The sequence below is a fragment of the Oryzias latipes genome, chromosome 7 (assembly GCF_002234675.1).
Source record: "Oryzias latipes chromosome 7, ASM223467v1".
NCBI lineage: Eukaryota > Metazoa > Chordata > Actinopteri > Beloniformes > Adrianichthyidae > Oryzias > Oryzias latipes.
The window spans coordinates 6,242,093-6,263,213 of record NC_019865.2 but is presented as its reverse complement, the minus strand read 5'-3'; the positions used below and the strand labels follow the sequence as shown (position 1 = coordinate 6,263,213).

The window sequence follows — 21,121 nt, the reverse complement described above, 5'->3', positions numbered from 1 at the left end:
CACCTGGGAGGAGCTCGGAGTAGACCAGATGGTCTTCAATCAGTTGACTAGGGTATCTCTTTTAGATGCCTGCTGGACCCCATCTTGGGGAGGTATTCTAGATAGATCTGACTGAAAGGAGGCTCTGGGGAAGACCCAGGATGTGCTGGAGTGGCTGTGTCTATCAGCTGACCCGGGAGAAGCTTCTGTAGAGAAGGAGGTCAGGGCATCTTGGATTAACCTCCTGCCCTGAGCAGATGGATGGAAGGAAGCTTCCAGTGACAGGACTGATGCTCATGGTTTGCACATTAGCTTATCCTCAAAAGAAATTCTCTAAACCCATTTTATATTTGTCAGTTAGTAAAACAACAACCACAAAAGTCTACAAGGAGAAAAAAAAGGAAAGTTGATTTCATTCAAATGGATTAACAACAAAGTCACATCAGCTGGAAGGCTTGTGTAACAAGCTGTTCTGTAACACCTGATGATGACTCAGGGGAAATTGCCAGAAATAGGAGTTTCATTATTACAGATTAACAGCTCCAAAAATGGAAGTTGCCACGTGGAACAGGAAGTGCTTCAATAAGGATCCAGCACCTAAACACTTCCACCTTGATGCATGCTTTCAAAGTTTAAGAAAAAGTAGAAGAGTGATTTAAATTCAACACATTTAAAATGAAAACCTCTGTTTAGACTTTGTGGTGTTTAACCACTGATTTTTTAGCAGAAATCTGCTGGCACAAAAGTATGGTAAATAAAAAAAGGAGCACAAGGATGTGTCTGTTTTCCAGGCTGACCTTTCCTCTTCCCTCCTCCTCTATCCCGGTCGTCGTGCCACCGAGACAGTGAACGAGATCTGCGGCTTATGTAAGCGCTGGATCATAAATATGGAGGGTTTATGAAACACAAGACGGGGTACAAACGCGCATCCGCAGATGCACACATCACAGAAGCTCCTGTCCTGCTAATATTTTAATCGATGTTGCGTGGGGCGGGTTCAAGCCAAAAAAAACGCCCGGGGAAGACTGAACAAAAAGAGAAGCGCTGCCGACGCGTCCATGTATCCACTTAAGAGAAATGCACACCAGTCGTGCTCAGCGTGTGACACCTGGCATGACGACGAGCACACACAGACACACACACAGACACACACACAGACACACACACACACACCAGTATAATGGGGCATGGAGGTTGGTGACGAGCTCTGTGTAAACTGGAAAACAACTTACATAAAACCTCCCTTCATTCTCTTTGAGGCAACAGACTTCAAGGTCGGGTTGCTAATGAAACCAGCCCGCCTAAGATGCTCGTCGCCAAGGGGACACACAGACTGCTATTGAAAAGAAACTTGTAAAAGTTACAGTTTGCTATTGCCTGGCAAAAAGAAAAAGCAGCTATTCCGTCAACTCTGATGCTTCTGTAATAAAAAAAAAAAACATTTTTATTCTGCAAACATAACTTCATTTGAAAAAACAAATAAAGGGAACAGAACTTGTAAAGCATGTCCATCGACCATCAAAACGTATTAAATTGGACAGAAATGATCAAGTTTTCTTTCTTTTTAAATTTTTTTTCTCCATTTTCAGTGACAGCACAGCCTCTCTTACTTTTAAATGTCTAAAAAGAGAGGGTTAGATAAATAATTCTGTTTAACCTTTGCTGACCTGAATCTCTATTGTTTACTCGATGGTTTTACAGTCATTGCTCGGACCAGCCGTGCGTCTGTCGCTGTTTGGATAGAATCTGACCACCTTGACGTCTTCCTCTGCAGTTCAGTGCTGAAACAACCATTAGATGAGAAAATGGTCTTTAAAATGGAGAAAGAAAGAAAGATTCTGAGGTTTTGTTCCTGAACAAAAAGGAAAAGTGACCACATTAGTGACTGAAGTGGTCCAATTCAGAAACTGCCCCTCAGCTGCAACAAAACAACAAAATCCTTGATTTATCGTTCAGTTAGTGGGTAGGTGAACCGTTTTAGAGATCAAACAAACCCACTGCTCATCAACAAAGCTACGTCTTTCCACTCACTGCTTGAAGGTGGTATTTTTAAAAATTGGCACCACATAAAACAAGATTGGTGTATTTGCAAAGAATGCTAAGCCAAACACGCAAAAACTTCAATCAAGTTGAACTTAAAGGACCCACTCTGATCCATTGTGAAAGCAATTTTATTAAAAAAAAAAAAGTATTGCATCCAATTTTGATCCAGATTCCAGTTCAGATGAGGAAAACAAAGACGGACATGAATCCATTTGTCTGCAAGTCAATCAAATCAAATCAACCTTTATTTATATAGCACTTTTTCAACAACATATGTCACTCAAAGTGCTGTGCATAAAATACAATAAAATTTAAAAACAAGATGACAAGACAAACCGTGCGACAACCCCCCCCCCCCCCCCCCCCCGCAAAAACACACACGCACACACCCACACACATCAAAAAATAAATAAATAGATAAAAAAGTGATAAAATAATAGAATGTAGAGACCTGGCTTTGTCCTGAAGTGGGGAAACGGTGTTTTGGGGACATGTCCACATCAGAGACCCCCCAACCCAAGTTCACGGAGAACACTACCACAGAAACCCCCAGATCCGATCAAAAGAGTCAGACCCAGGAGATCCCACTGCAGCGACCCCGTTCACTGAGAAGGGTCAGTCACCGATGTGGAGGATCCCTCAGAGGAAAACACTGGAGTGTAATAAAATGTAAAAGGAATAAAATTAAAATATATATAAAACATGGACAAAAAAACAAATAATTATAACAACAATGCAGCAGAATGGAGCAGAGCAGGGAGCCTGTGGCCCACTTTTATGGCTGTGGCTGTATTCAGTTTTTCTGTGTATTGTGGGTTACTGTCTTTGCATACTTTATCTGTATCAGAGTGGGACCTCTGTGGGTTTTTTTGTGGATCTATGTGTCTGCCTCTCATCATTTTGCAGGTGTGGTGCTGGAAAGGTATTTCCTACGTAACAAATACAATCTTTTTCAAACTGCGTGCTTTTGCCAACTACTGGTTCAGAATGATTTGGATAATAAAATACTCAGAAATGCCATTTTAAGCTGAATGTTCTTTATATATGCCCTCCATCTTCAAAAAGAAATGTCACAAGAACGTGTTAAAAAACACCAAAATCCCAATTTTCATCAAAGTGGGTTTTTACGTCACTCAACAGTCTGAAAAATGAGATTAAAAAACCTAAATCCCTGTTAGCTGTTGTGTTTTGGCTCTCAAAATTAAATTTGTGAAAGGTTAAAACCCCCAAAGAATAACTGATTCAAACCAGAAGTCAACCATTTCTGCTGAAAAAGTGCGACACGTTTTCTCTGGCCTGATGGGGTCTTTCCATTCCTACACAACAAGATTTTCTTGTTTATTCACAATTTAGCTGCTAAAAGTCGTGTTTAAAACAAGCGAGGACTTTCATAACTAATCGTAATTCCTCAGTTTTAGAATTACGCAAAGCCAAGACAACACGATTTCAAATACGCTTCACACATCACTAGAATATCTGGCCTGGCCTAGTTTTAATGTCTCCAACTCTACCTTACACAACAGTTACATAACAGTTCCTAAAATGCAAAGGGCCAAAAGAACACAAAATGCACAAAAAACCCCACATAAACACAAAAATGACACACTGAGGGGGAAAAAACCTGGATAATAGGAAGGGGAGAGCAAATGAAAAAGCAAAGAGAGAAATGAGATTTAAGGTTTTCACACAGACCCAAAAGCAGGCTCGCTTTTACTGAAAGATTCAAAAAAACAAATTCATTTTTAATCCCTATTGAGACCATTAGCCATTAGAAAATTACCTGCAGCGCATATTATTTAAGCAGCATTTGGCCCAATATCTTAATTTCACAGTAAAAGACAAGCAAAGCACTAAAACACATCCCATGCGTTTATATTGAAAGCAGTTTTCTTTTAAAATAATTTGTCAGATTTGTCCTCTTTTCGATTCTGAATAATTTTCTAATATTCTAATTCTCACAAAAGCCAAATTTACATTTTAAAATCTACCCAGTATTAACCAAATAAGAAAAATGGAGAAATAGGTAAAACCTCAGAAAAAAAACAAAAAAAAAACAGGAGAAGTTTGTTTTTTTCTCCTTAAAGTGCACATATCACAGAGTCCAGTTGTACTGGTTATTAGGAAACTGACAACAGTTAAATTGGAAAAAGAAAACTTGTTTAACGTGAAAATCAAAGGAACTGTACAGGTTTTTGAACTTGTGAAGATTTTTGGCCTTTTTATTCTGAAATTTGCTACATAATATGAAATATCTCATTTCTAAAATAATCTTTACATTTTGAGAATATTATTTGGATGACATTTTAGAAAACAAAAAAATTGCAAACTTTTGTGAGAGAGAATTACTTTGAACGCAAACTTGTTTACCACCCAAAAAGCAAGTGATTTTCTAGAGAAACGACGCAGCAAACATGCAGGAAAACAGCTTGCATAACATCTATTACGCATATCTATTCATCTTTTATAATGTCCCAGGCTAGCCTGATTACATGACGTCTTTGCAGGTGTTTCTTTTTTTTTATTTTTTAAAAGGGCAGCATTTAGTTGAGGAGAGAAAAAAAACAAAGCAGCTGGTAGGAGCTACTCAAGAGTTCAGGCTTTGAAGACAGTAGGATGAGGAGTCTCACACACTCACCCACAACTCCTCCAGAAACTGAAAATACACACATCGAATCTTGCTGCACGGTGACCCAACAGGTTATACAACACACACTGACGCCAAAAAATGAATTGTGTAACTGGCAAATAGTTAAAATGCACCCCTAACAGGCCTTAAGAACCCACGGTGACATCAGAAATCTGTTTGTGCTCCACTTGGCCTGTGATATGTCTCACTTTATTTTCATCTCAAGAGCAAATGGTTCTGGATATTTATGGGCTAGGACTCGGCCACAACGGATGTGGGAGTAAAATTGACAAACAGCTGCAGGTTCCATTCCTCCAGGTGTCACGGCTGCCCCCATAGCAGTACCATGACAGTTCAAGAACCAACATGAACGCCGGGTTACTCGCTGTTTTTCCAGCTCCCACCACCTTTAAGAGAAGCCTAGAACAATAACTGGCCAAACCTTTCTGCTGAGGTCTGAGGTTTAAAACACTTTGACACAAAAAGAACCCAGTTTATTCAAAGCACGAACCGGAGTTGTATTTTTAAAAACTCACTCCTTTTTAAATCCTCAAACTGTCCAACTTTCACTATTTTTATGGACATATAAACAATGCAAAGACAAGTTTTGACATGTCAGGGCACAACATATAAGCAATATTTTTATTGTTCAAACTACGTGTTTTGGTGTAAAGTACAGCTTTGTCCACATCTTTTATATGCTGAAGCTATTTATCTATGATGGTAAAATGTTTAAAAGAAAAACACGAACAGTCATTTAATAAACATCTAGTCCAAGAAACAAAAATGATATAAAACATTTTTTCAGACAAGTTTAACTTTAAAATCCATTAAAAATGAAGCATTTGGCAGCTTGGAAGCAAAATAAATCATTTAGAAGTGGCTCAAAACTTCTGAAGACAAAACAATTTGGAAGCTTTTATATATTTTAAAACCATTGACCATTCTAGATATTTTTTACTAAGAAAAAAACGTATAAAAAAACTATATTGTGAGTGCAAATTGGAAAGCACAAAAAGACGGATATTTTTCAATTTCTGACCCCAATAAGAGCCAAATCATAACCATGACCACAAAAAAGTTCAAATGAGGACATCACCTGAAGTATTTAACAGAATATTTTGTGTTTTGTGGACTTAGATCAAAAGTTTCATTTGGTTTAAGAATTTTAAAAGGCTGGTATAAAACAAAACAAACAAAAAAGAAAAGCATTTCTAGTAGCTAATTTTTGTATCTGAATGATTTATTATTCACTAGATTAGCTTTTGTAATTATATTTATAGAACTCTTGTTAGGCTTTGAAAATCAGAGACTTTTATATTCCTAAATTCTCAAATAAAATCAAGAGTAAGATGCTAGAAAGTGGAAAACAAGTCGACTTGTGTTTTTTGTGTTTGGATCAGAATTCTTTACGGGGTTTAAAGGGAACGATGCTCTGCATTCCTATTGGAATTTCTGTCTATTCTATCTATTTTTTTATTGACCGTCTCACAACAGGAAATAAAAAAGGCAGGATGAGGTCAAATGTCTTAACAAGGTCAGTGGGTTGATTTAAGAAAAAAAAAGAAACCCGTTTGTTTCATCAAAGCTGACAAACAAAAAGATGGATTTTATTGAGTCCGATTAGCTTCCCGAGTCACACACAGCCTTTTATTATTGATGGAGAGTGTCAGAGACAGACAGACACACACACAGACACACACACAGACACACACAGACAGGCCACTGCCACTCAGGCTGGTCAGACGAGAAGAGATGCTTATGTAACTGCAGCTTCTGGCAGTTACACAACCAGCAAGTTTACAAGAACCACGCGTCCTGTACGTTTTGATGGAGTGCCACAAAGATGCAAAACGTTTTACCAAAAGAACACGGTGATCTATCCAAAACTTTTTAGTTTTTATTATTTGCAACTTAATCCACAGCAGAACTAGGTTCTCAGAATTCAGGAACAAATGAGCTGAGTAGGTGCAGGGATTTCCTGGCTGTTGTTTAGATCCTTTAATGCTCGTTTTAGCAGCACAAAGTGCAAAGCTATCAGGACAAAAAAAATGATAAACAAAAAAAACAAAACAAAATCTGACTTGAAGTTTAAACAACCATCCAAAGTTTTATTGGTGCAAATAACTGCCATGGCTCCCGAGGTCCCGAGGGAACTTTTGCGATGAGTTTGATTTCTAGGAAGACGTTTTCTCAGGAAAAAAGGTTTGACTCAGATGTTTTTTTCTGGATTCAGTTTCTACTAAACATTTTCGTTGTAAATCTTTTTCATTCAGATACCTCACTAGGTTGTGTACTTGATGACTACAATGATCAAACAACATACAGGCACTTCAGTTACATAACACAACGTCCTGAATTAGTTATTAACTTGGCTTTGTTAATGCAAGATAAGCGAGTCCTGAAATTCTCAACCCGTGCGCCCTGAAACGGTGTCGTATACGGAGAAAAACGCCACAAAAAAGGAAGAGACAAGATGAAAACAGAGCGCACCGCAGGGGGGATGCGAGGTAGAACAGGCCGTTAGTGGGCCAGTGTGTCACTGCTGCCGAAGAGGAGGAAGAGGGGAAGGGAGACGGAGAGAATCCCACTCCAAAGCCTGTAACCTATTGCTTAAGAACAAACAGTCTGTTATGTAATGTTTGAGGCAGAATCAGTCCAGCTAAAGCCCTGGAACAACCTCAGAGAAATCTGGCCCACTCACAACTATCATCAATCCAATGCCTCACCGTGCTTCATATCCACTTTCTGGTTGGTTTATTATCACCCCATTGAGAGATGCTTAAACTATCAAGAAATATAAACAAAGCTGTTCTTATTTGGTTATTGATCGCAAGCTTTTCCATAAAAAGAAAAACTTTCCACTGCTTTTATAATATAGATTGATGAGCAAGTTTATTTTCCAAAGGATAAAAATACTCTGCTCTGTCAATATCTGTGAGGAAAACACGTCTGTTTTTGAATTATGATAGAAAAAAAAGCCTGAAAATGTATGTAGGGAAAACGCTGCTCTTTAAGTTTAAGGAGAAAAACAATGACGAACCTTAATGACTTTTCTTCAGCAGAAGCTTCTTTGAGCAAACAGGACCATCAAACCCAGAGATAAACCCAAAGTGGAACAGAAACGATTAGTGGTTTAATCTCACGTTTTTTATTAATTACATAATGAATAAACTCTCCATAAGGAAAAGTGCATTTTATAATAATTTTATAGAAAGTAAGTGGCAGAAGAACTTTAATAAACGATTGTATTTTTACAATTACAGATAATTATATAAACTCTAGTTTCTGAGTGTTCTTCTTTTATTAAAGATGGTTGATGAGCTTTAAATTAAATGTAGACGATTAAAGAAAATGTGCCTCAAAGTCAGGCGTTAATACGTTTATGTCATGGAAAGTCATTTATTGTTGGCTTTAAACGTATTCAGTGGATTTTCTCCCAGAATCTCTATTTGTTAGCAAGAAAAAGGGAAACAATTTGAATGATACAAAATGTTGACTGAAAAAGTCAAATACAAATTTAATTTTATTTGTGTTCTGTTTTTTGTGTGTTCTGGTTTGGTTACATACCCGGTGAAATTGAGTTTGAATTCAAGAAATAAACCGATCATAAATCTTTTTTATTTATTTAAAAACAAAACCTTCAGAAAAAAAAAAACATTTATTGAATCTGGTTAATATAATAAATTCAGGTTATCAGCTTGGAGAGGTCTTTAAACTCTGATGTTGGCCATCATTGGGGGAAATAAAGACACTGCAGCGTTTGATCACGAGACTGCCCGGCGTAAGGTTATACAACACTGCAGCTTTTTCCAGAGAGGCACAGCAAACGCCATGTGGGAAAGGATTTCATGCTTAGGGATGAAAAGCCGCATTTCAGGTGATGGGATTGAAAAAGAGCACAAATAAAAAGGCATAAAAACATCAGTTCAATCAAAATGGTGTCTAGTTGTGAGATGAATTAATAAAAAACCAATAATAATAAATTTGGGAGACAAATTATTTCCTGAAAACGGTCGACAGAAGCTCCTTCTGCCTTTTGTTTCACAGGAGTCAATATGAGCAAAATGTATTTTTCTCTTGAAAGTATGCTTATCTGATCAAGGATCAGTGCTTACACAAACATCTGGAATTCGCCAGAATAAAAGGAGAACAGCCAGTTCATTTGCTTTTATTTGGTAAGCCTTATTTTAAGTGGTTAGAGCAAACTGGACGCCGGCGGCCTGAACAAGTTGAGGGTTCGGACCTCTCGCAGCCAACACACTCACTTTTATTCAGCTTTTACATAACCTGATTATGAAATCAAGGGGTCCATCATGCTGAAGCTAAACAGTTTTAAATGAACAAGTGTAAAAGTCTCACTCCAATCATCTTTTGATCTGGTGTAAAAGCATTCCTGGTGGTTTATGCAGTTTTTTTTAGCCAAAATCAAAGAATTTCTGCCGTTTTCTAGGACATAGTTTCTGCAGAGTGGCAGGAGCTCATTAAAAATTTGCCTCTAAACTGTGAGTGGAATTGTTGGTGCGGAGTAAGCCCCCCCTCATTTCCAATAATCCATCTGTTTAAAAGCACTCCCCCACTAGCTTACAACCCCTCACGCCCCCAACCTAACATTACTGCTGCAACAAAAATGGCGAGCAATGTCAGTTCCGAGCCAGACGCCAACTTGGACGGAGAAAACAAAAACTTCCATGGATCTATTCGTCTGCAAAGATCCATCAGAATGGAACACCTACAATTTTAGCACAGTTTAATTTGTTTTCAACATTGCCTTGTCATAACTACATGCATTAGTTTGCACTATTTTATATTAGATGCAGATAATAGCTTGCTTGAAAATGACCCATCTTTAATTTAAGATCATATTTGACACACAGGTTCTTATTTTTCTGGATGGATTCATCAAAACAAATCTGAAATTTCCATGAATTTTTATCCAACACACTTTTAGTTGATGGGGTCAAACGGCCTGCAGCTGAACTTGCTTCCTCGCCGGTTTAACCCCCTTACCTACTGCTCTGCTGAACCATCCGTTTTCCTCCACATGCTGGCATTTGCAGCATGGCCTAACCCTGCCTGCAGCCGCCAATCAGGCACAGGCACCGGTTTGGGTAACGGCGCACGCAGCCAATGGGAGGGCAGGACTCGGATGACAACAGGAGACGAAGGAACAAACTGGAGTTTGAGAAACCGGCAAAAGAAAAAACTCTGACGAGGACGAAATCCAATAAATTCAGCAGAAATGAATGAAAGTCAAGGAGATCGGTTGAGAACGGGACAAAAGCAAGGAGAGAACATCCAAAAGCAAGAGGGTGCACTAACCCTGCATGCTCGTTTAGGTGTCAATGCAGGGTTACACAACAACGTTAAGTAACTTGACCATCACAACCTTCTTCCACACAACATTTACCATTAAAGTCTGCCTTTCATCCAGCTCCCCTTTTCTGCAACTTCATGTTTCTGTGAACAGAAAAGCGGCGCTCTGCAGCACAGAAAATGATCCTTTTAAAGGTTTTTCTTTCTCCTCTCTAAACCTCGACACGGTTCAAGACGTTGCTTTTTACATTTTTACTGCTCACCGAGCGACCATTTTCATTTAGATGCTTCAGTCATGCTAAAACAGATCTGGAGTTGATGGTAATAAAAGTCACATACCTGCAAATGACTCAGATTCATCCAGAAGCAGCATGGTTTTTGAAGAATTCAAAAAAGGTTTTTTTTTCAGTCTCCCTTTCCAATCTCAAACCAAAATTAGAATGAGTTAGAGCTTCACTTGACCTCTTTTTTTTAGCCTCAACTATATTTCAGCTGGTCTTTATTCGCCTCAGTGACTGACTGACTGGCCACTCTGTTCTTCTCTCTGCTTAAAAACAATGTGAATGTGAGGATGAGGCAGGCAGGAGGGTTGGCAGATGAGAACTTACATAACCCTTCATGCTGAAACTGGGGCCCCGCTGAGGGGGGACTCATACGTCACAGTCCGATCAGCTCTCGTTCCTCCCCCTTCCATGAGAGAAAAAAAAAAGGGGCACATACAGAACAGCGAGCGCCCACACACTCATGCTGTTATTGTGTTTGCTGGCCAGCACAAGCATTTTAGCCTCAAGAACCTCTATAGAGCGATGACCCATTGATCAAAGCACACAAGTTTGAGGAATCCTTCAAATGTTTCAGAGGAGTCGGCACGCGAGCGTGAGAGGACAGGGTCAAACATGCACTTTTAAAACATCTATTCATAGATGATTCGCCGCTCTGTGCACATGTATGCAACAGAAACACGCCCATTAACCTTGTGGTGGGAGCAGCTAGCAGAGAGAGAGAGGAGCACAGGAAAAACATGGCTGCAGAAATTTGGGTCAAGGTCTCTGAAAAGACTTAAAAAGTGGACTTCAGAAAACTCACATATAAAAAAAAACAACCTCAAAGAACTTCGGAATCCCACTTATGCAGACAGGATGCATGGAACGCAAAAAGTGGTCTTAAAACGGAGACAAAGGTCAGCAGAGGATTTTAAAGTTCGAAAGGTTCACAGGGTCGTGGGGTCAGAGGAGGCAAAAATGAATAAAACCTTAAAAATGTTTTACGTTAGGATCTTAAAATATCTACTTTCATTTGTAAAAAGAAAAGAAAAGCTCTTTAAGGCTCATACCTGGTCACTCAGTGTTCAATAACAGAACAAGACCAACTTCTAAAGATGTATCCATAGCTCGGGGAATACTGTTATGAAAACTGGGCATTACTTTCCAACTCCTTTCACTTTGAGCATCAGCTGTAAAAGGAAATGTTGGGCAGCACGATTCGTTTTCACTGATAACTGAAACGCCACCGTTTTGGTGGTCAATTTGCATTTTAGAAGAGGAACAAGAACAACTCTTTTTTTTTTCTCATAATATATCTTATGAAACCTCTGAGCTGTGAATGGTCTGGCAGAAGAGGTGGCACTCCACCACATGTAGGTCAGGATGGTAGAACACCAGCCCCCCCACGCATGTGTCTGCAGGCATAGACTGTAATGAAATGTGAGGAAGGATCCTTGCCGGTGGAGAGATCAGTGACGACTGTCAGTCACCAAAGAGAGAGCAGAAGGCTTCGGCTCAGTCAGAAGAAATTTGAACTACTCACCCATGTCATGTGGCTCAAAGTTTTTTGTTTTTTTTTGGTCTCCTACTGAGAGATCCATGCCTCCTAAAGCTTTCACACTTACAAAATAAAGTCCCACTTCTCTACACAGCTAACACATTTCCTCACATAATCGTCCTCCTTGAGCTCTGGACGGAGAGTGTTGAGATGTGTGAGCGTCTCCTGACATCTAGCCTCGTCTCACAGAGTAACCGGCACTCTGGTGAGGACACGGAGCCATTGGGACAATTACAAAACAACGAGTCGCTGAAAGCGGCCTTAGCCTGTCGTGTGTAGGAGCCCCCCCTCACCGCAGGCTGTGCTGCTTTTCCTGTCCGCCTCTTCCTCCCCATTTCGGTTTCTCCCCTCCCCCTCCTGCTTCTAACACAGGAACTAGTGTGATGTCAGCAAGCCCCGCCCACTCCTAAGACATTGCCTTAGGTAACAGAGGTAATGGGGTTCAACCAGACCAACATAAAGAAGCACAGAGGGAGGAATACATGAGAGGATGAACAAAGGGGAAAAAAACTATAATTTTGCAAATTATATATTTCTAATTAAGAAAATGTACAAAATAATGGCATGAGTCACAATGATAAGGAAGAGGATGAAAACATGCAATTGTGAAAGTAATTAATTTTATTTAATTATTAAAAGACAAAAAAATAAACTCAATTATTCTTTGCTCAGAGTTTGCTAAACTAATGTAAATGAAATCAAAACCAGAAATAAACTTTGCTTTCCAATTACCAAATAAAAAACTAAAGAAATAAATCAAATTAAACATAACAAAAAATGCAGCCATTATGAAAAAATAAGGTTGTAAAGATAGTTTTTATTTGTGATATTGACTAAGGTTAGTAAATCTGAATGACAAAAATAATGATAAAAGAATGAAAACCCAAAGCAAAAAGTCAGTGTTTTAGGGTAAAATCTGAAAAGAAAAGGTGCTGATTCCAAACAACCATGTGAACCCCAGGAGCTTTTTTTTTTTTTTAAACCGTGTTGGTGAAGGGGGATTATCATTTACAGATCACGTTACACACATGGGGGGCAGAGGGTCAGCGGCGACACTCACATGACTGCACCCACTAACCCGCTTCGCCATGAAGCCCGAGGGAGGGAGTGCACAGCCGAGAATGGTGAGGTGGGGGAGGATCAGGCCAAGCATCGACGTTTAGACTCGTCTGCTTAGTAACGTATGAATTTGGTCACACAGTCACCTTTGCCACACTACCACAGTTCTGCTATCTGGTCACGCCTCCTGTGAGGGACAAGAGCTCACATTTCACAGTTTACATAACCTCAACTGACCATAAAAAGGCACAGAAAAGTAGATTGTGGAAAGACATGAGTCATGTTATTTAACCATTTGCTGAACTTGGACATGGAAACTAATGTAATGAGGCAAAACCTTATGAATGAAAAACTGGCTTACTCCTAGCCCTATTAAAAAAAAAAAGGTTTATTCAATTTGCAGAACAGAATGTTGTAGAGAATATATTCGTTTATATGAAACAAACTTTTTTCCAAGCAATCCAAAATATATTGCTTTAGGCAAGTGACGGTGAAAGTTAGATCCCATTAATTTCTGTTTACACATTTATTTATTTATAACCTGGGTTAATGAAGTCCGGAAAGATCTTCCGTTTTGCAGCCCCTTCTCCCAGCCACAACCTAAGTGACTAAAGTCAAGCTGGCTATGACTCATGCGGCTTTAGGGGCCCCAGGATAACTCTGCTTAGCTATCTTGAGCTTTGTACCCAGCAAACTATTTGAAACTTGCCAAGATTTCAAACCTTGTTTCTAGAGATTTAAGAGATTTTCCCAATTTTTAAGTTGTTTTATAACATGATCCAGGGGAATACTGGATTCCGATTGGCTGCTTGGTGTGGATTTTTCGTGATAAAGGACAGTAAAAATGAAGTTCCAGTCACATAGCCCCAATGTTCTAAATCACTGATGGCAAATTTGTTTCAGTTCTCTTACAGCCAAAACCTAAAAACTCATGCATTCTTAAATGGTCTTAATAAATACCGTACATTTATCTCACTGGTTTATCAATATGGTAACAGGAGCAAGTGCAATTTTATTACAAACATGACATTTCAAAGTCATGATGGATAAACTCATCCCGATGAAATCAACAATATTTTAGATAGATAGAAACCTTTATTTCAGCAGGCAAAACATTTTCATTTACAATGTTGGCCTAAAAATGCTACAAACAATTAAAGGAGAGGGAAGAAAACAACAAAAATGTTTTAGACGTATTAAATTACTGATTAGTGTTTTATATATTTATTAAGTTTTCAGTTTTAAAACATAGAACAAACAAACTCAAAACCCAGTCCCCCACCCCCTGCTGCTGTCAGTGTCATATACACCAATATCAATTTTAGTAATGGAAATATAAGGAAATAAAATGGTACAAGTTATAAGCAGAAAAAATTACTGATTAAGAAAACACTTACACAACTCTTTATTCAGCGTTTAAAAATGGAGAGTGGTTTCAGAGTTTGCAAATGCGGTATGTTTTGATAGAAGTTCCAATCATTTAGAGCAGCAAAACGAAAAGACATAAGGCCACAGGAGGACCGTGTTTTTGGAAGTTTCAATTTGAGGAGTTGTGAAGAACGAGTGTTGTATCTTGAAGGATACTCTAATTGTAGTAACTGTTTTATATATGGAGGCAAGAGACCAAGCAAACTTTTGTAAATGAACACAAGCCTGTGACTGCAAATGGGACGGGACTGCAAAGAAGGCCAATTAACCTGAGAGTACAGCAGGCAGTGGTGTTTCCTGTAAGGGGCAAAAGTAACGAAACGAACTGCAGAGTGAAGGATTGTGTCCAGTCTTTGAAGACTTCCTTTGCAGGCACGGCAATAGATCATATCACCATTTTCAAACAAAGGAAGAATACACATTTCAACGACAATCTTTATAGCTTTTACTTTTTCCAAAGTAAACTTTAAAATTGGTCAAATTTGAATTAATGAATTATTTTTTTATTTATTTTTTTTATACTACATTTACAACACAGCTGCTTTTTCAAACATGCTGTTTTTTGTCAGGAAATAAAATGTTTAAACACTGAAACACAAATTTATAGACTTTTTTTAATTTAAGAGCAGCTGGAAGGGGTTGTTAAACATTACATTTCTTGTCCGGTCCAACAAAAAAGATTTTCAAATATGATTAAAATAAATAAAATTTGGTTTCGATTACAAAAGGGGTTTATTCAGACGTACCTCTGGTTTGTCAGAAGATTCATAAGCCCTGTTGTTAAAGTAAAATATGTCCAACACAAGAGGCCTTCAGCTCTCATCTGTTTTCCCAGCGGTTGGACAGGACAAGTTAAAAAAAAACAAGAAAACAATACATTTCTTCATCCTGTATGATAGATGTATAAAAACTAAAAACTTGAACAGAAACACACGTCAAAGGAAGTCTCTCCTGACTTTTCAGTTGGCGTACTTCTGTCTGTTGTGAGTCTTCCTGCAACGTATGTCATGTAGACGACACCAAGAAAACATTAAAATTGTTCAGATCACGCTAATTTCTGAGAGTAAACGATAAATCAAAATGATCATTCAAACTCATTTAATTGCTAAACTGTAGTGTTCAATGAAACTATCCCAAATTTGGACCAAAATAATGTATTTTTTTGTGTGCTAAAAAACAGAAGAGATCACCATCAAATAAAACAGTTACATCATAGAATAAAAAATCAAATCAAGTAAAAAAAGATCCAGTCTGATTCAGGCTGTTTACTGATCATCTTTACCAACTAGTCAGCCAGTTACATGATCAACACCGCACACAAATATATAAACACACACAAAAACTGAGTCACTCTAACGCAGGAACAGACACAAGCATGTGTGCTGTGATCCGGCAGTCTGATGAATCAACATGTAGACCGGCTGCATCAACTCCTACACTTGACTCGGTGCAAAAGCCGCAATCAGGTCACCCACACACCAACACGCAATATTACAAAGCTTCTCTCTTTGGGATATCCCATTTATTTTCACAACCAAATCTAAAAGTTGATCATCTTTGTTACAAAATCTTAATTTACCATAACAGGACCCTAAATGACACATTCCTTCACATTAGGATAGTTCTACGGTCCAGTTGGTAATGGATTACACAAAAGATAGATTACACAGGACAACACTAGTTTGTATTCCTTTTAACAAAAGTACTTTTAAAATAGTTTGATTTTGCCTTTAATCTTCTGTCTCGATGCTATAAATTGAGTTTATAACACAGCGGTGCAACACTGGAGCTTTCCTTTTCCGTAGCTTTGCATTATAAGAGTGCGACTACAGCAAAAGCTATCAACAACAAAAATGGAGGACATCCAGCAGCTCTGCCCCCCCCCCTCTTTGCTTTTGGTAGTTTGTGTATACAAGTTATGTAATGTTGTCTGAAAGAAGATTGCGGGCAGCGAAGAGGAATACGTTGGCCCTAGATTGGTGCTTTCTTTGATCGTAATGACCTTCCACCAATTAATGGGTTTCATTGTCTGATGAAAGTAGCTCCGCCCCAACCATTCCGTTCCATTTTTCTGTCGACCTACAACCAATGGGGGCCCAAAAATGGTATGATTCTGTTCAATGGGTCCATTTTCTAAAAAAAAAAAAAGCTCAAAATACTGGACCGGACCGTACTGTTCAATGGAAATGAGGCCTTAGTGGCTATTTAGTCTGGGACATGTGTCCTTGGTAAGTTTTCCCATAGCAGATGAGCCAAACTAAAAGCGGTTCAAGTGCCCCTTATGGAAATAATAAAAACAAGGTCCCCTATGTGGCCAAAACTAACATCATCAGGGGCTTATTCTGGAGGCAGGCCCAAGGTTGGAGCACAAGGGCGATGGAACGTGGCCAAGCTACAACCAAAAAGACTATGTACCCTGCCTTCCCTCTAGGCCACAGTCTGCAGCCTTTAATGCTAAAAGAGCCATCTGGGCCTGTTACTATAGACTTAAACTCAACAAGAGCCACAAAATCCCACTTCTTTTACTTTTGACAGAGGCACATACAAGTTCCTTTCAAAATAATGCACATCCCGTGTCAAATAAGATCCTGATGCACTTGAATTAAAAATGCAAGAAAACCTAAGTCAAACAAGTGATTTTCTATCATTATGACATTGGTGCACCTCTATCCTTTTTCCCCTTTTACTACCAAATATAATCATAAAACCATTTGTGTATAATCCAATGTTTTTTAAATCTATGCAATTACATACTGTAATAGCTTAGCCTCTGAACAGCAACTAGACACTGTTGTGCAGCAAAAGATCAGAATATGTATTTGAGCTCATTCTAATAACACACTTCTCTGACAGTAGATCAAACCTTTTATCATCATTTTGCTCAGACCAGACGTGTAAAAATCTAAACAAAAATGACAAAAAGCAGCAGAGCAACCGGCTAATTAAAAAACGATTACTTTTCCCGTCTGCTGGAATTAAAGTGTGTGGGCAGCGTGAGTAAACATGTCACCAGATCTTATGACAGCCCCATATGAACTACACACACTCAGCAACTCTGAAAGCCATGTCAGCTCCTGATTAACACCACCGCAGCATTGTGCTTTAGAAAAGAACATTTTATTTTAAAATATCTGTTTTTATCTTGGCTTCCTTAATTCCCAGTGCGACTTGTTGGATGTGTGGACTCACTTTTACACCCAGATGTTCTTCCACTGACTTTAATACATTCTTTAATGTTTTTCTGTGCTCTGCAACAAAACAAAAATAAAAACCGCCTAAAATGATACCACAGAATGAATAAAAAGGTTTACATGACAAATGTTTACCATAAGTATTATTGAAAATGTGTCTACATGTGCTGCAGCGACAATATTTCTTTCAAAGTGTTGCACTTTAGATTTGAACCTTGTCAACATGGTGAATCTATCAGTTCATGCAAATATTTTTAGTAAAATAAAGAACTATAATCAAAATTGCAATGATATAGGCTGAGAAATTGTATTAGAAGTGTCTGCCAAACAGAAAAATGCTTATTCACTACATTATACAGTTGCACATTTTCTGTATGGCTATTGACAGGGTTGTTCGTGATCGCTATGACAAAAAAATTTCTGAAGTCAAAGTAATTCTCCAACTCAAAACTGTCTCCACCTTAAATTAAAATGACAATTTGAACCCCTCTGAGCAGCGGATACTTTCAGAAGTATTCAGATACAGAACAGAGCTCACAACAAGTTACCGGTATGTAAAGTTGCATAAAATAAGATAGGAGTAAAAAAAAAAAAAACAAAGGAAAAATGAAAGCTGATATTAATAGCATCATACTTGATGTTGGCAGTGGCTTGACCCATTAATAAGTTAATGTTATTAACAAATCAAGTGTATCTTAATACATGAACATCAATACTTTTTTTTAAAATTCCCTTGTCAATATATCAAGGTACTTTATCCTTTAGATTGTAAAAATACCTAAACATGGCACGATAGGTTGATTTGAACCAATTGCATGTATATGGCAGGAATTTAGTAAAATAACACACAAATTCAACAAATGAATGCGAATATATAAAGACAAAGACTAAAGTTACAAACAAGAAGAAAATGGTAGAACAAGAAAACAAAGGGATAAAAAGGGGGATGTTAAATAAGGATGGGCCACTCATCTCTGAGGAGGCCAGTGTCTTGGTGACAGTCGTTATAGCAACAATGGGACAGATCGGGAAGACAGGAGGGGGGTTGATGTCACAGAAGCAAAAATATACTAAGACAAAGATAAACAAGCAAACAAATTTTACTTAGACCTGATGAAATGAGACGTCCTCGTACTGCTGCTCTCATGATGGGCTGTGATTTTTTAAAATTGATTCTTTAATCTATTTAAACTATCTAGTTGGTCAACTGAGGTTATTTTTTATGTGCTAAAAAGTAAAAAATTCGTCAGCCACCAAGTGTGAAAGTTCTCCCTCTTAAAAAGATGAGAGAGGTCTGTAATTTGAGGGACGGAAGGAGAAAAGAAAATCCAGAGAATTACATTGTCCGATTTTTAACTACCGTATTTTCTGGACTACAAGCCGCTACTTTTTCTCTAGGTTTTGAACTGTGCGGCTTGTACAAATGTGCGGCTATTCTGTGGATTTTTCTACCACCGCTAGGGGCGCTCTATAACCGGAATTAGAATTATAAAAATAAATGAGAGACGAAAAATCAATGCAAAGAAGAAAAGACTACACTACTTTTTCTTTAGCAGATAGACCACGCACTGCAAATTACTAAGTGGTCATTCTTTTTCAAATCCTCGCCACTTCATCATGGAAACCAAACGAAAAAGTTCATACGATGCAAGTTTTAAGTTGAAGGCCATCGAGCTTGCTATCCAGGAAGGAAACCGCGCTGCTGCACGTAAGCTTAGCGTCAATGAATCTATGGTGAGACGTTGGAGGCGGCAGCAGGAAGAGCTCATGTTTCTCTTTCGGCTTTTCCCATCAGGGGTCGCCACAGCGAACAAGTCGCATGGGAAACTTGGCAATGTTTTACGCCGGATGCCCTTCCTGACGCAACCTTCTCAAACCGGGCTTGGGACCGGCACAGAGGTAGAGAAGGGAACAGGGAACAGCCTGGAGTCGAACCCGGGTTTCACGGACGGAAGGCGCCGCAGACCAGCACGAGCTAAACCGGCAGGGCAGCAGGAAGAGCTCATGCAATGTAAAAAGTCCACAAAAGCTTTCAGAGGACATAAAAGCAGGTGGCCTGAACTTGAAAATGTCCTGGAGGACTGGGTGAACACACAGAGGTGGCCGAGGTGTATCAACTGTACAGACACAACTGAAAGCCAAAACAATCGCCCGCGAAATGAATATTGAAGATTTCAAAGCTGGGCCATCATGGTGTTTCAGGTTGATGAGACGTAAAAACCTGTCTATCAGGGCACGGACCACTCTCTGTCAACAACTCCCCCCTGACTACCAGGAAAAAGTTGAAAACCTTCGAAAATTTGTAGAAACGAAGTTGCAAAAAAGTGCATCGGACCAGACGACATCATAAATATGGATGAAGTGCCTTTGAGGTTAGATCTGCATCTGACCAGGACTGTTAACAAGACAGGAGCATCACCCGTGTTGTTGAAAACAACAGGCCACGAGAGGATGCCCTTCACCAGCGTTCTGGCGTGGACGGCATCTGGACAAAAACTTCCACCGATGATCATTTTTAAGCGCGCAACAATGCCGAAAGAACAACTCCCGAAAGGCATAGTGGTCAAAGTTGACTCCAAAGGGTGGATGATGGAAAGCATTATGAAGGAATGGTTAACGGAGTGCTATGGTAAGTGCCCGGGAGGATTTTCTCAACGGAAAAAAGCCCTGCTTGTTTTGGATAGCATGAAGGCGCACATCACAGATTCTGTGAAAGCAGCGATTAAAAAAACTAACTCCATTCCAGCTGTGATTCCTGGAGGTACAACAAAGTATTTGCAGCCACTTGACATCAGTGTGAATCAGGATTTAAAGCTGCACTCCGGGTTGAGTGGGAGACTTGGATGACGAGTGGCGAGAAGTCTTTCACAAAAACTGGCCGTATGCGAAAAGCTTTTCCAATGTGTGTCAGTGGATCCTAACAGCGTGGAGTGCTTTAAAGAATCCACCATCAGCAACGGGTTGCGAAAGGCCGGACTGCTACGCAAAGAGAGTGGCGGACCTTCAGAGCCGACTTTAACGGAGGACGACAGTGACACGGAGAGCGAGACTGATGGAGACAGATGTGATGAAGCGCTTCTGAGACTGTTCAACTCCGACACTGAAAAAGATGACTTCATGGGTTTCAGCGAAGATGATTAAAGCAACTTGTGGTTTCAAACATTGGAGAAATGAAGGTAAATAAATACTGGTCATGTTCTCTTGGTTCTGTTAATCAGCAAAGTTGCTGTTCGGAAAGAATCTGTTCGGGTTCATTTTTATTTACAGTACAAAATCGTTCTGTTCATGCAGCAAATGTTAGTTTTTCCATATAGATATCTGCGGCTTTTAGGCCGGTGCAGTTTGTATTTCTTTTTTTTTTTTTTAAATACAGCAGAAGACATACAATACCACTGATAATCTCCCTCCATCTGGGACTCCACGCAAGATCTACCCCTGTGGGGTCAAAATGATCACAATAATGGTGAGCAAAACCCCCAGAACCACACAGGGGGGACCTAGTGAATACCATCGGTTACACACTACACCGCCAGGAACTCAAATCCTGCAGTGCCAGACGTGTACCCCAAAGAACACTATACCTACTGTGAAGCATGGGGGTGGAAACATCATGCTTTGGGGCTGTTTTTCACCAAAGGGACCAGGACGGCTGATCTGT

At 39.2% G+C, this 21,121-nt stretch overlaps 1 protein-coding gene across 4 annotated transcripts in view; it reads right to left on the bottom strand.

Moving 5' to 3' along the window:
- The window catches only part of LOC101167365 (helicase ARIP4), a 45,115-nt gene that overhangs the window by 18,834 nt on the left and 5,160 nt on the right, over nt 1-21,121 (bottom strand). Inside the window, exon 1 of one of the 4 annotated variants that reach the window (XM_023956421.1) lies at nt 11,771-12,005. The exons of 2 other annotated variants lie outside the window; for them this stretch is intronic. In XM_023956421.1, the coding sequence (XP_023812189.1) occupies nt 11,771-11,828 (58 nt within the window). In that variant the 5' untranslated portion in view covers nt 11,829-12,005. Of the gene's footprint in view, nt 1-10,303; nt 10,553-11,770; nt 12,006-21,121 lie in introns of those variants that run through there. One more of the 4 variants, XM_023956422.1, reaches the window with a different exon arrangement.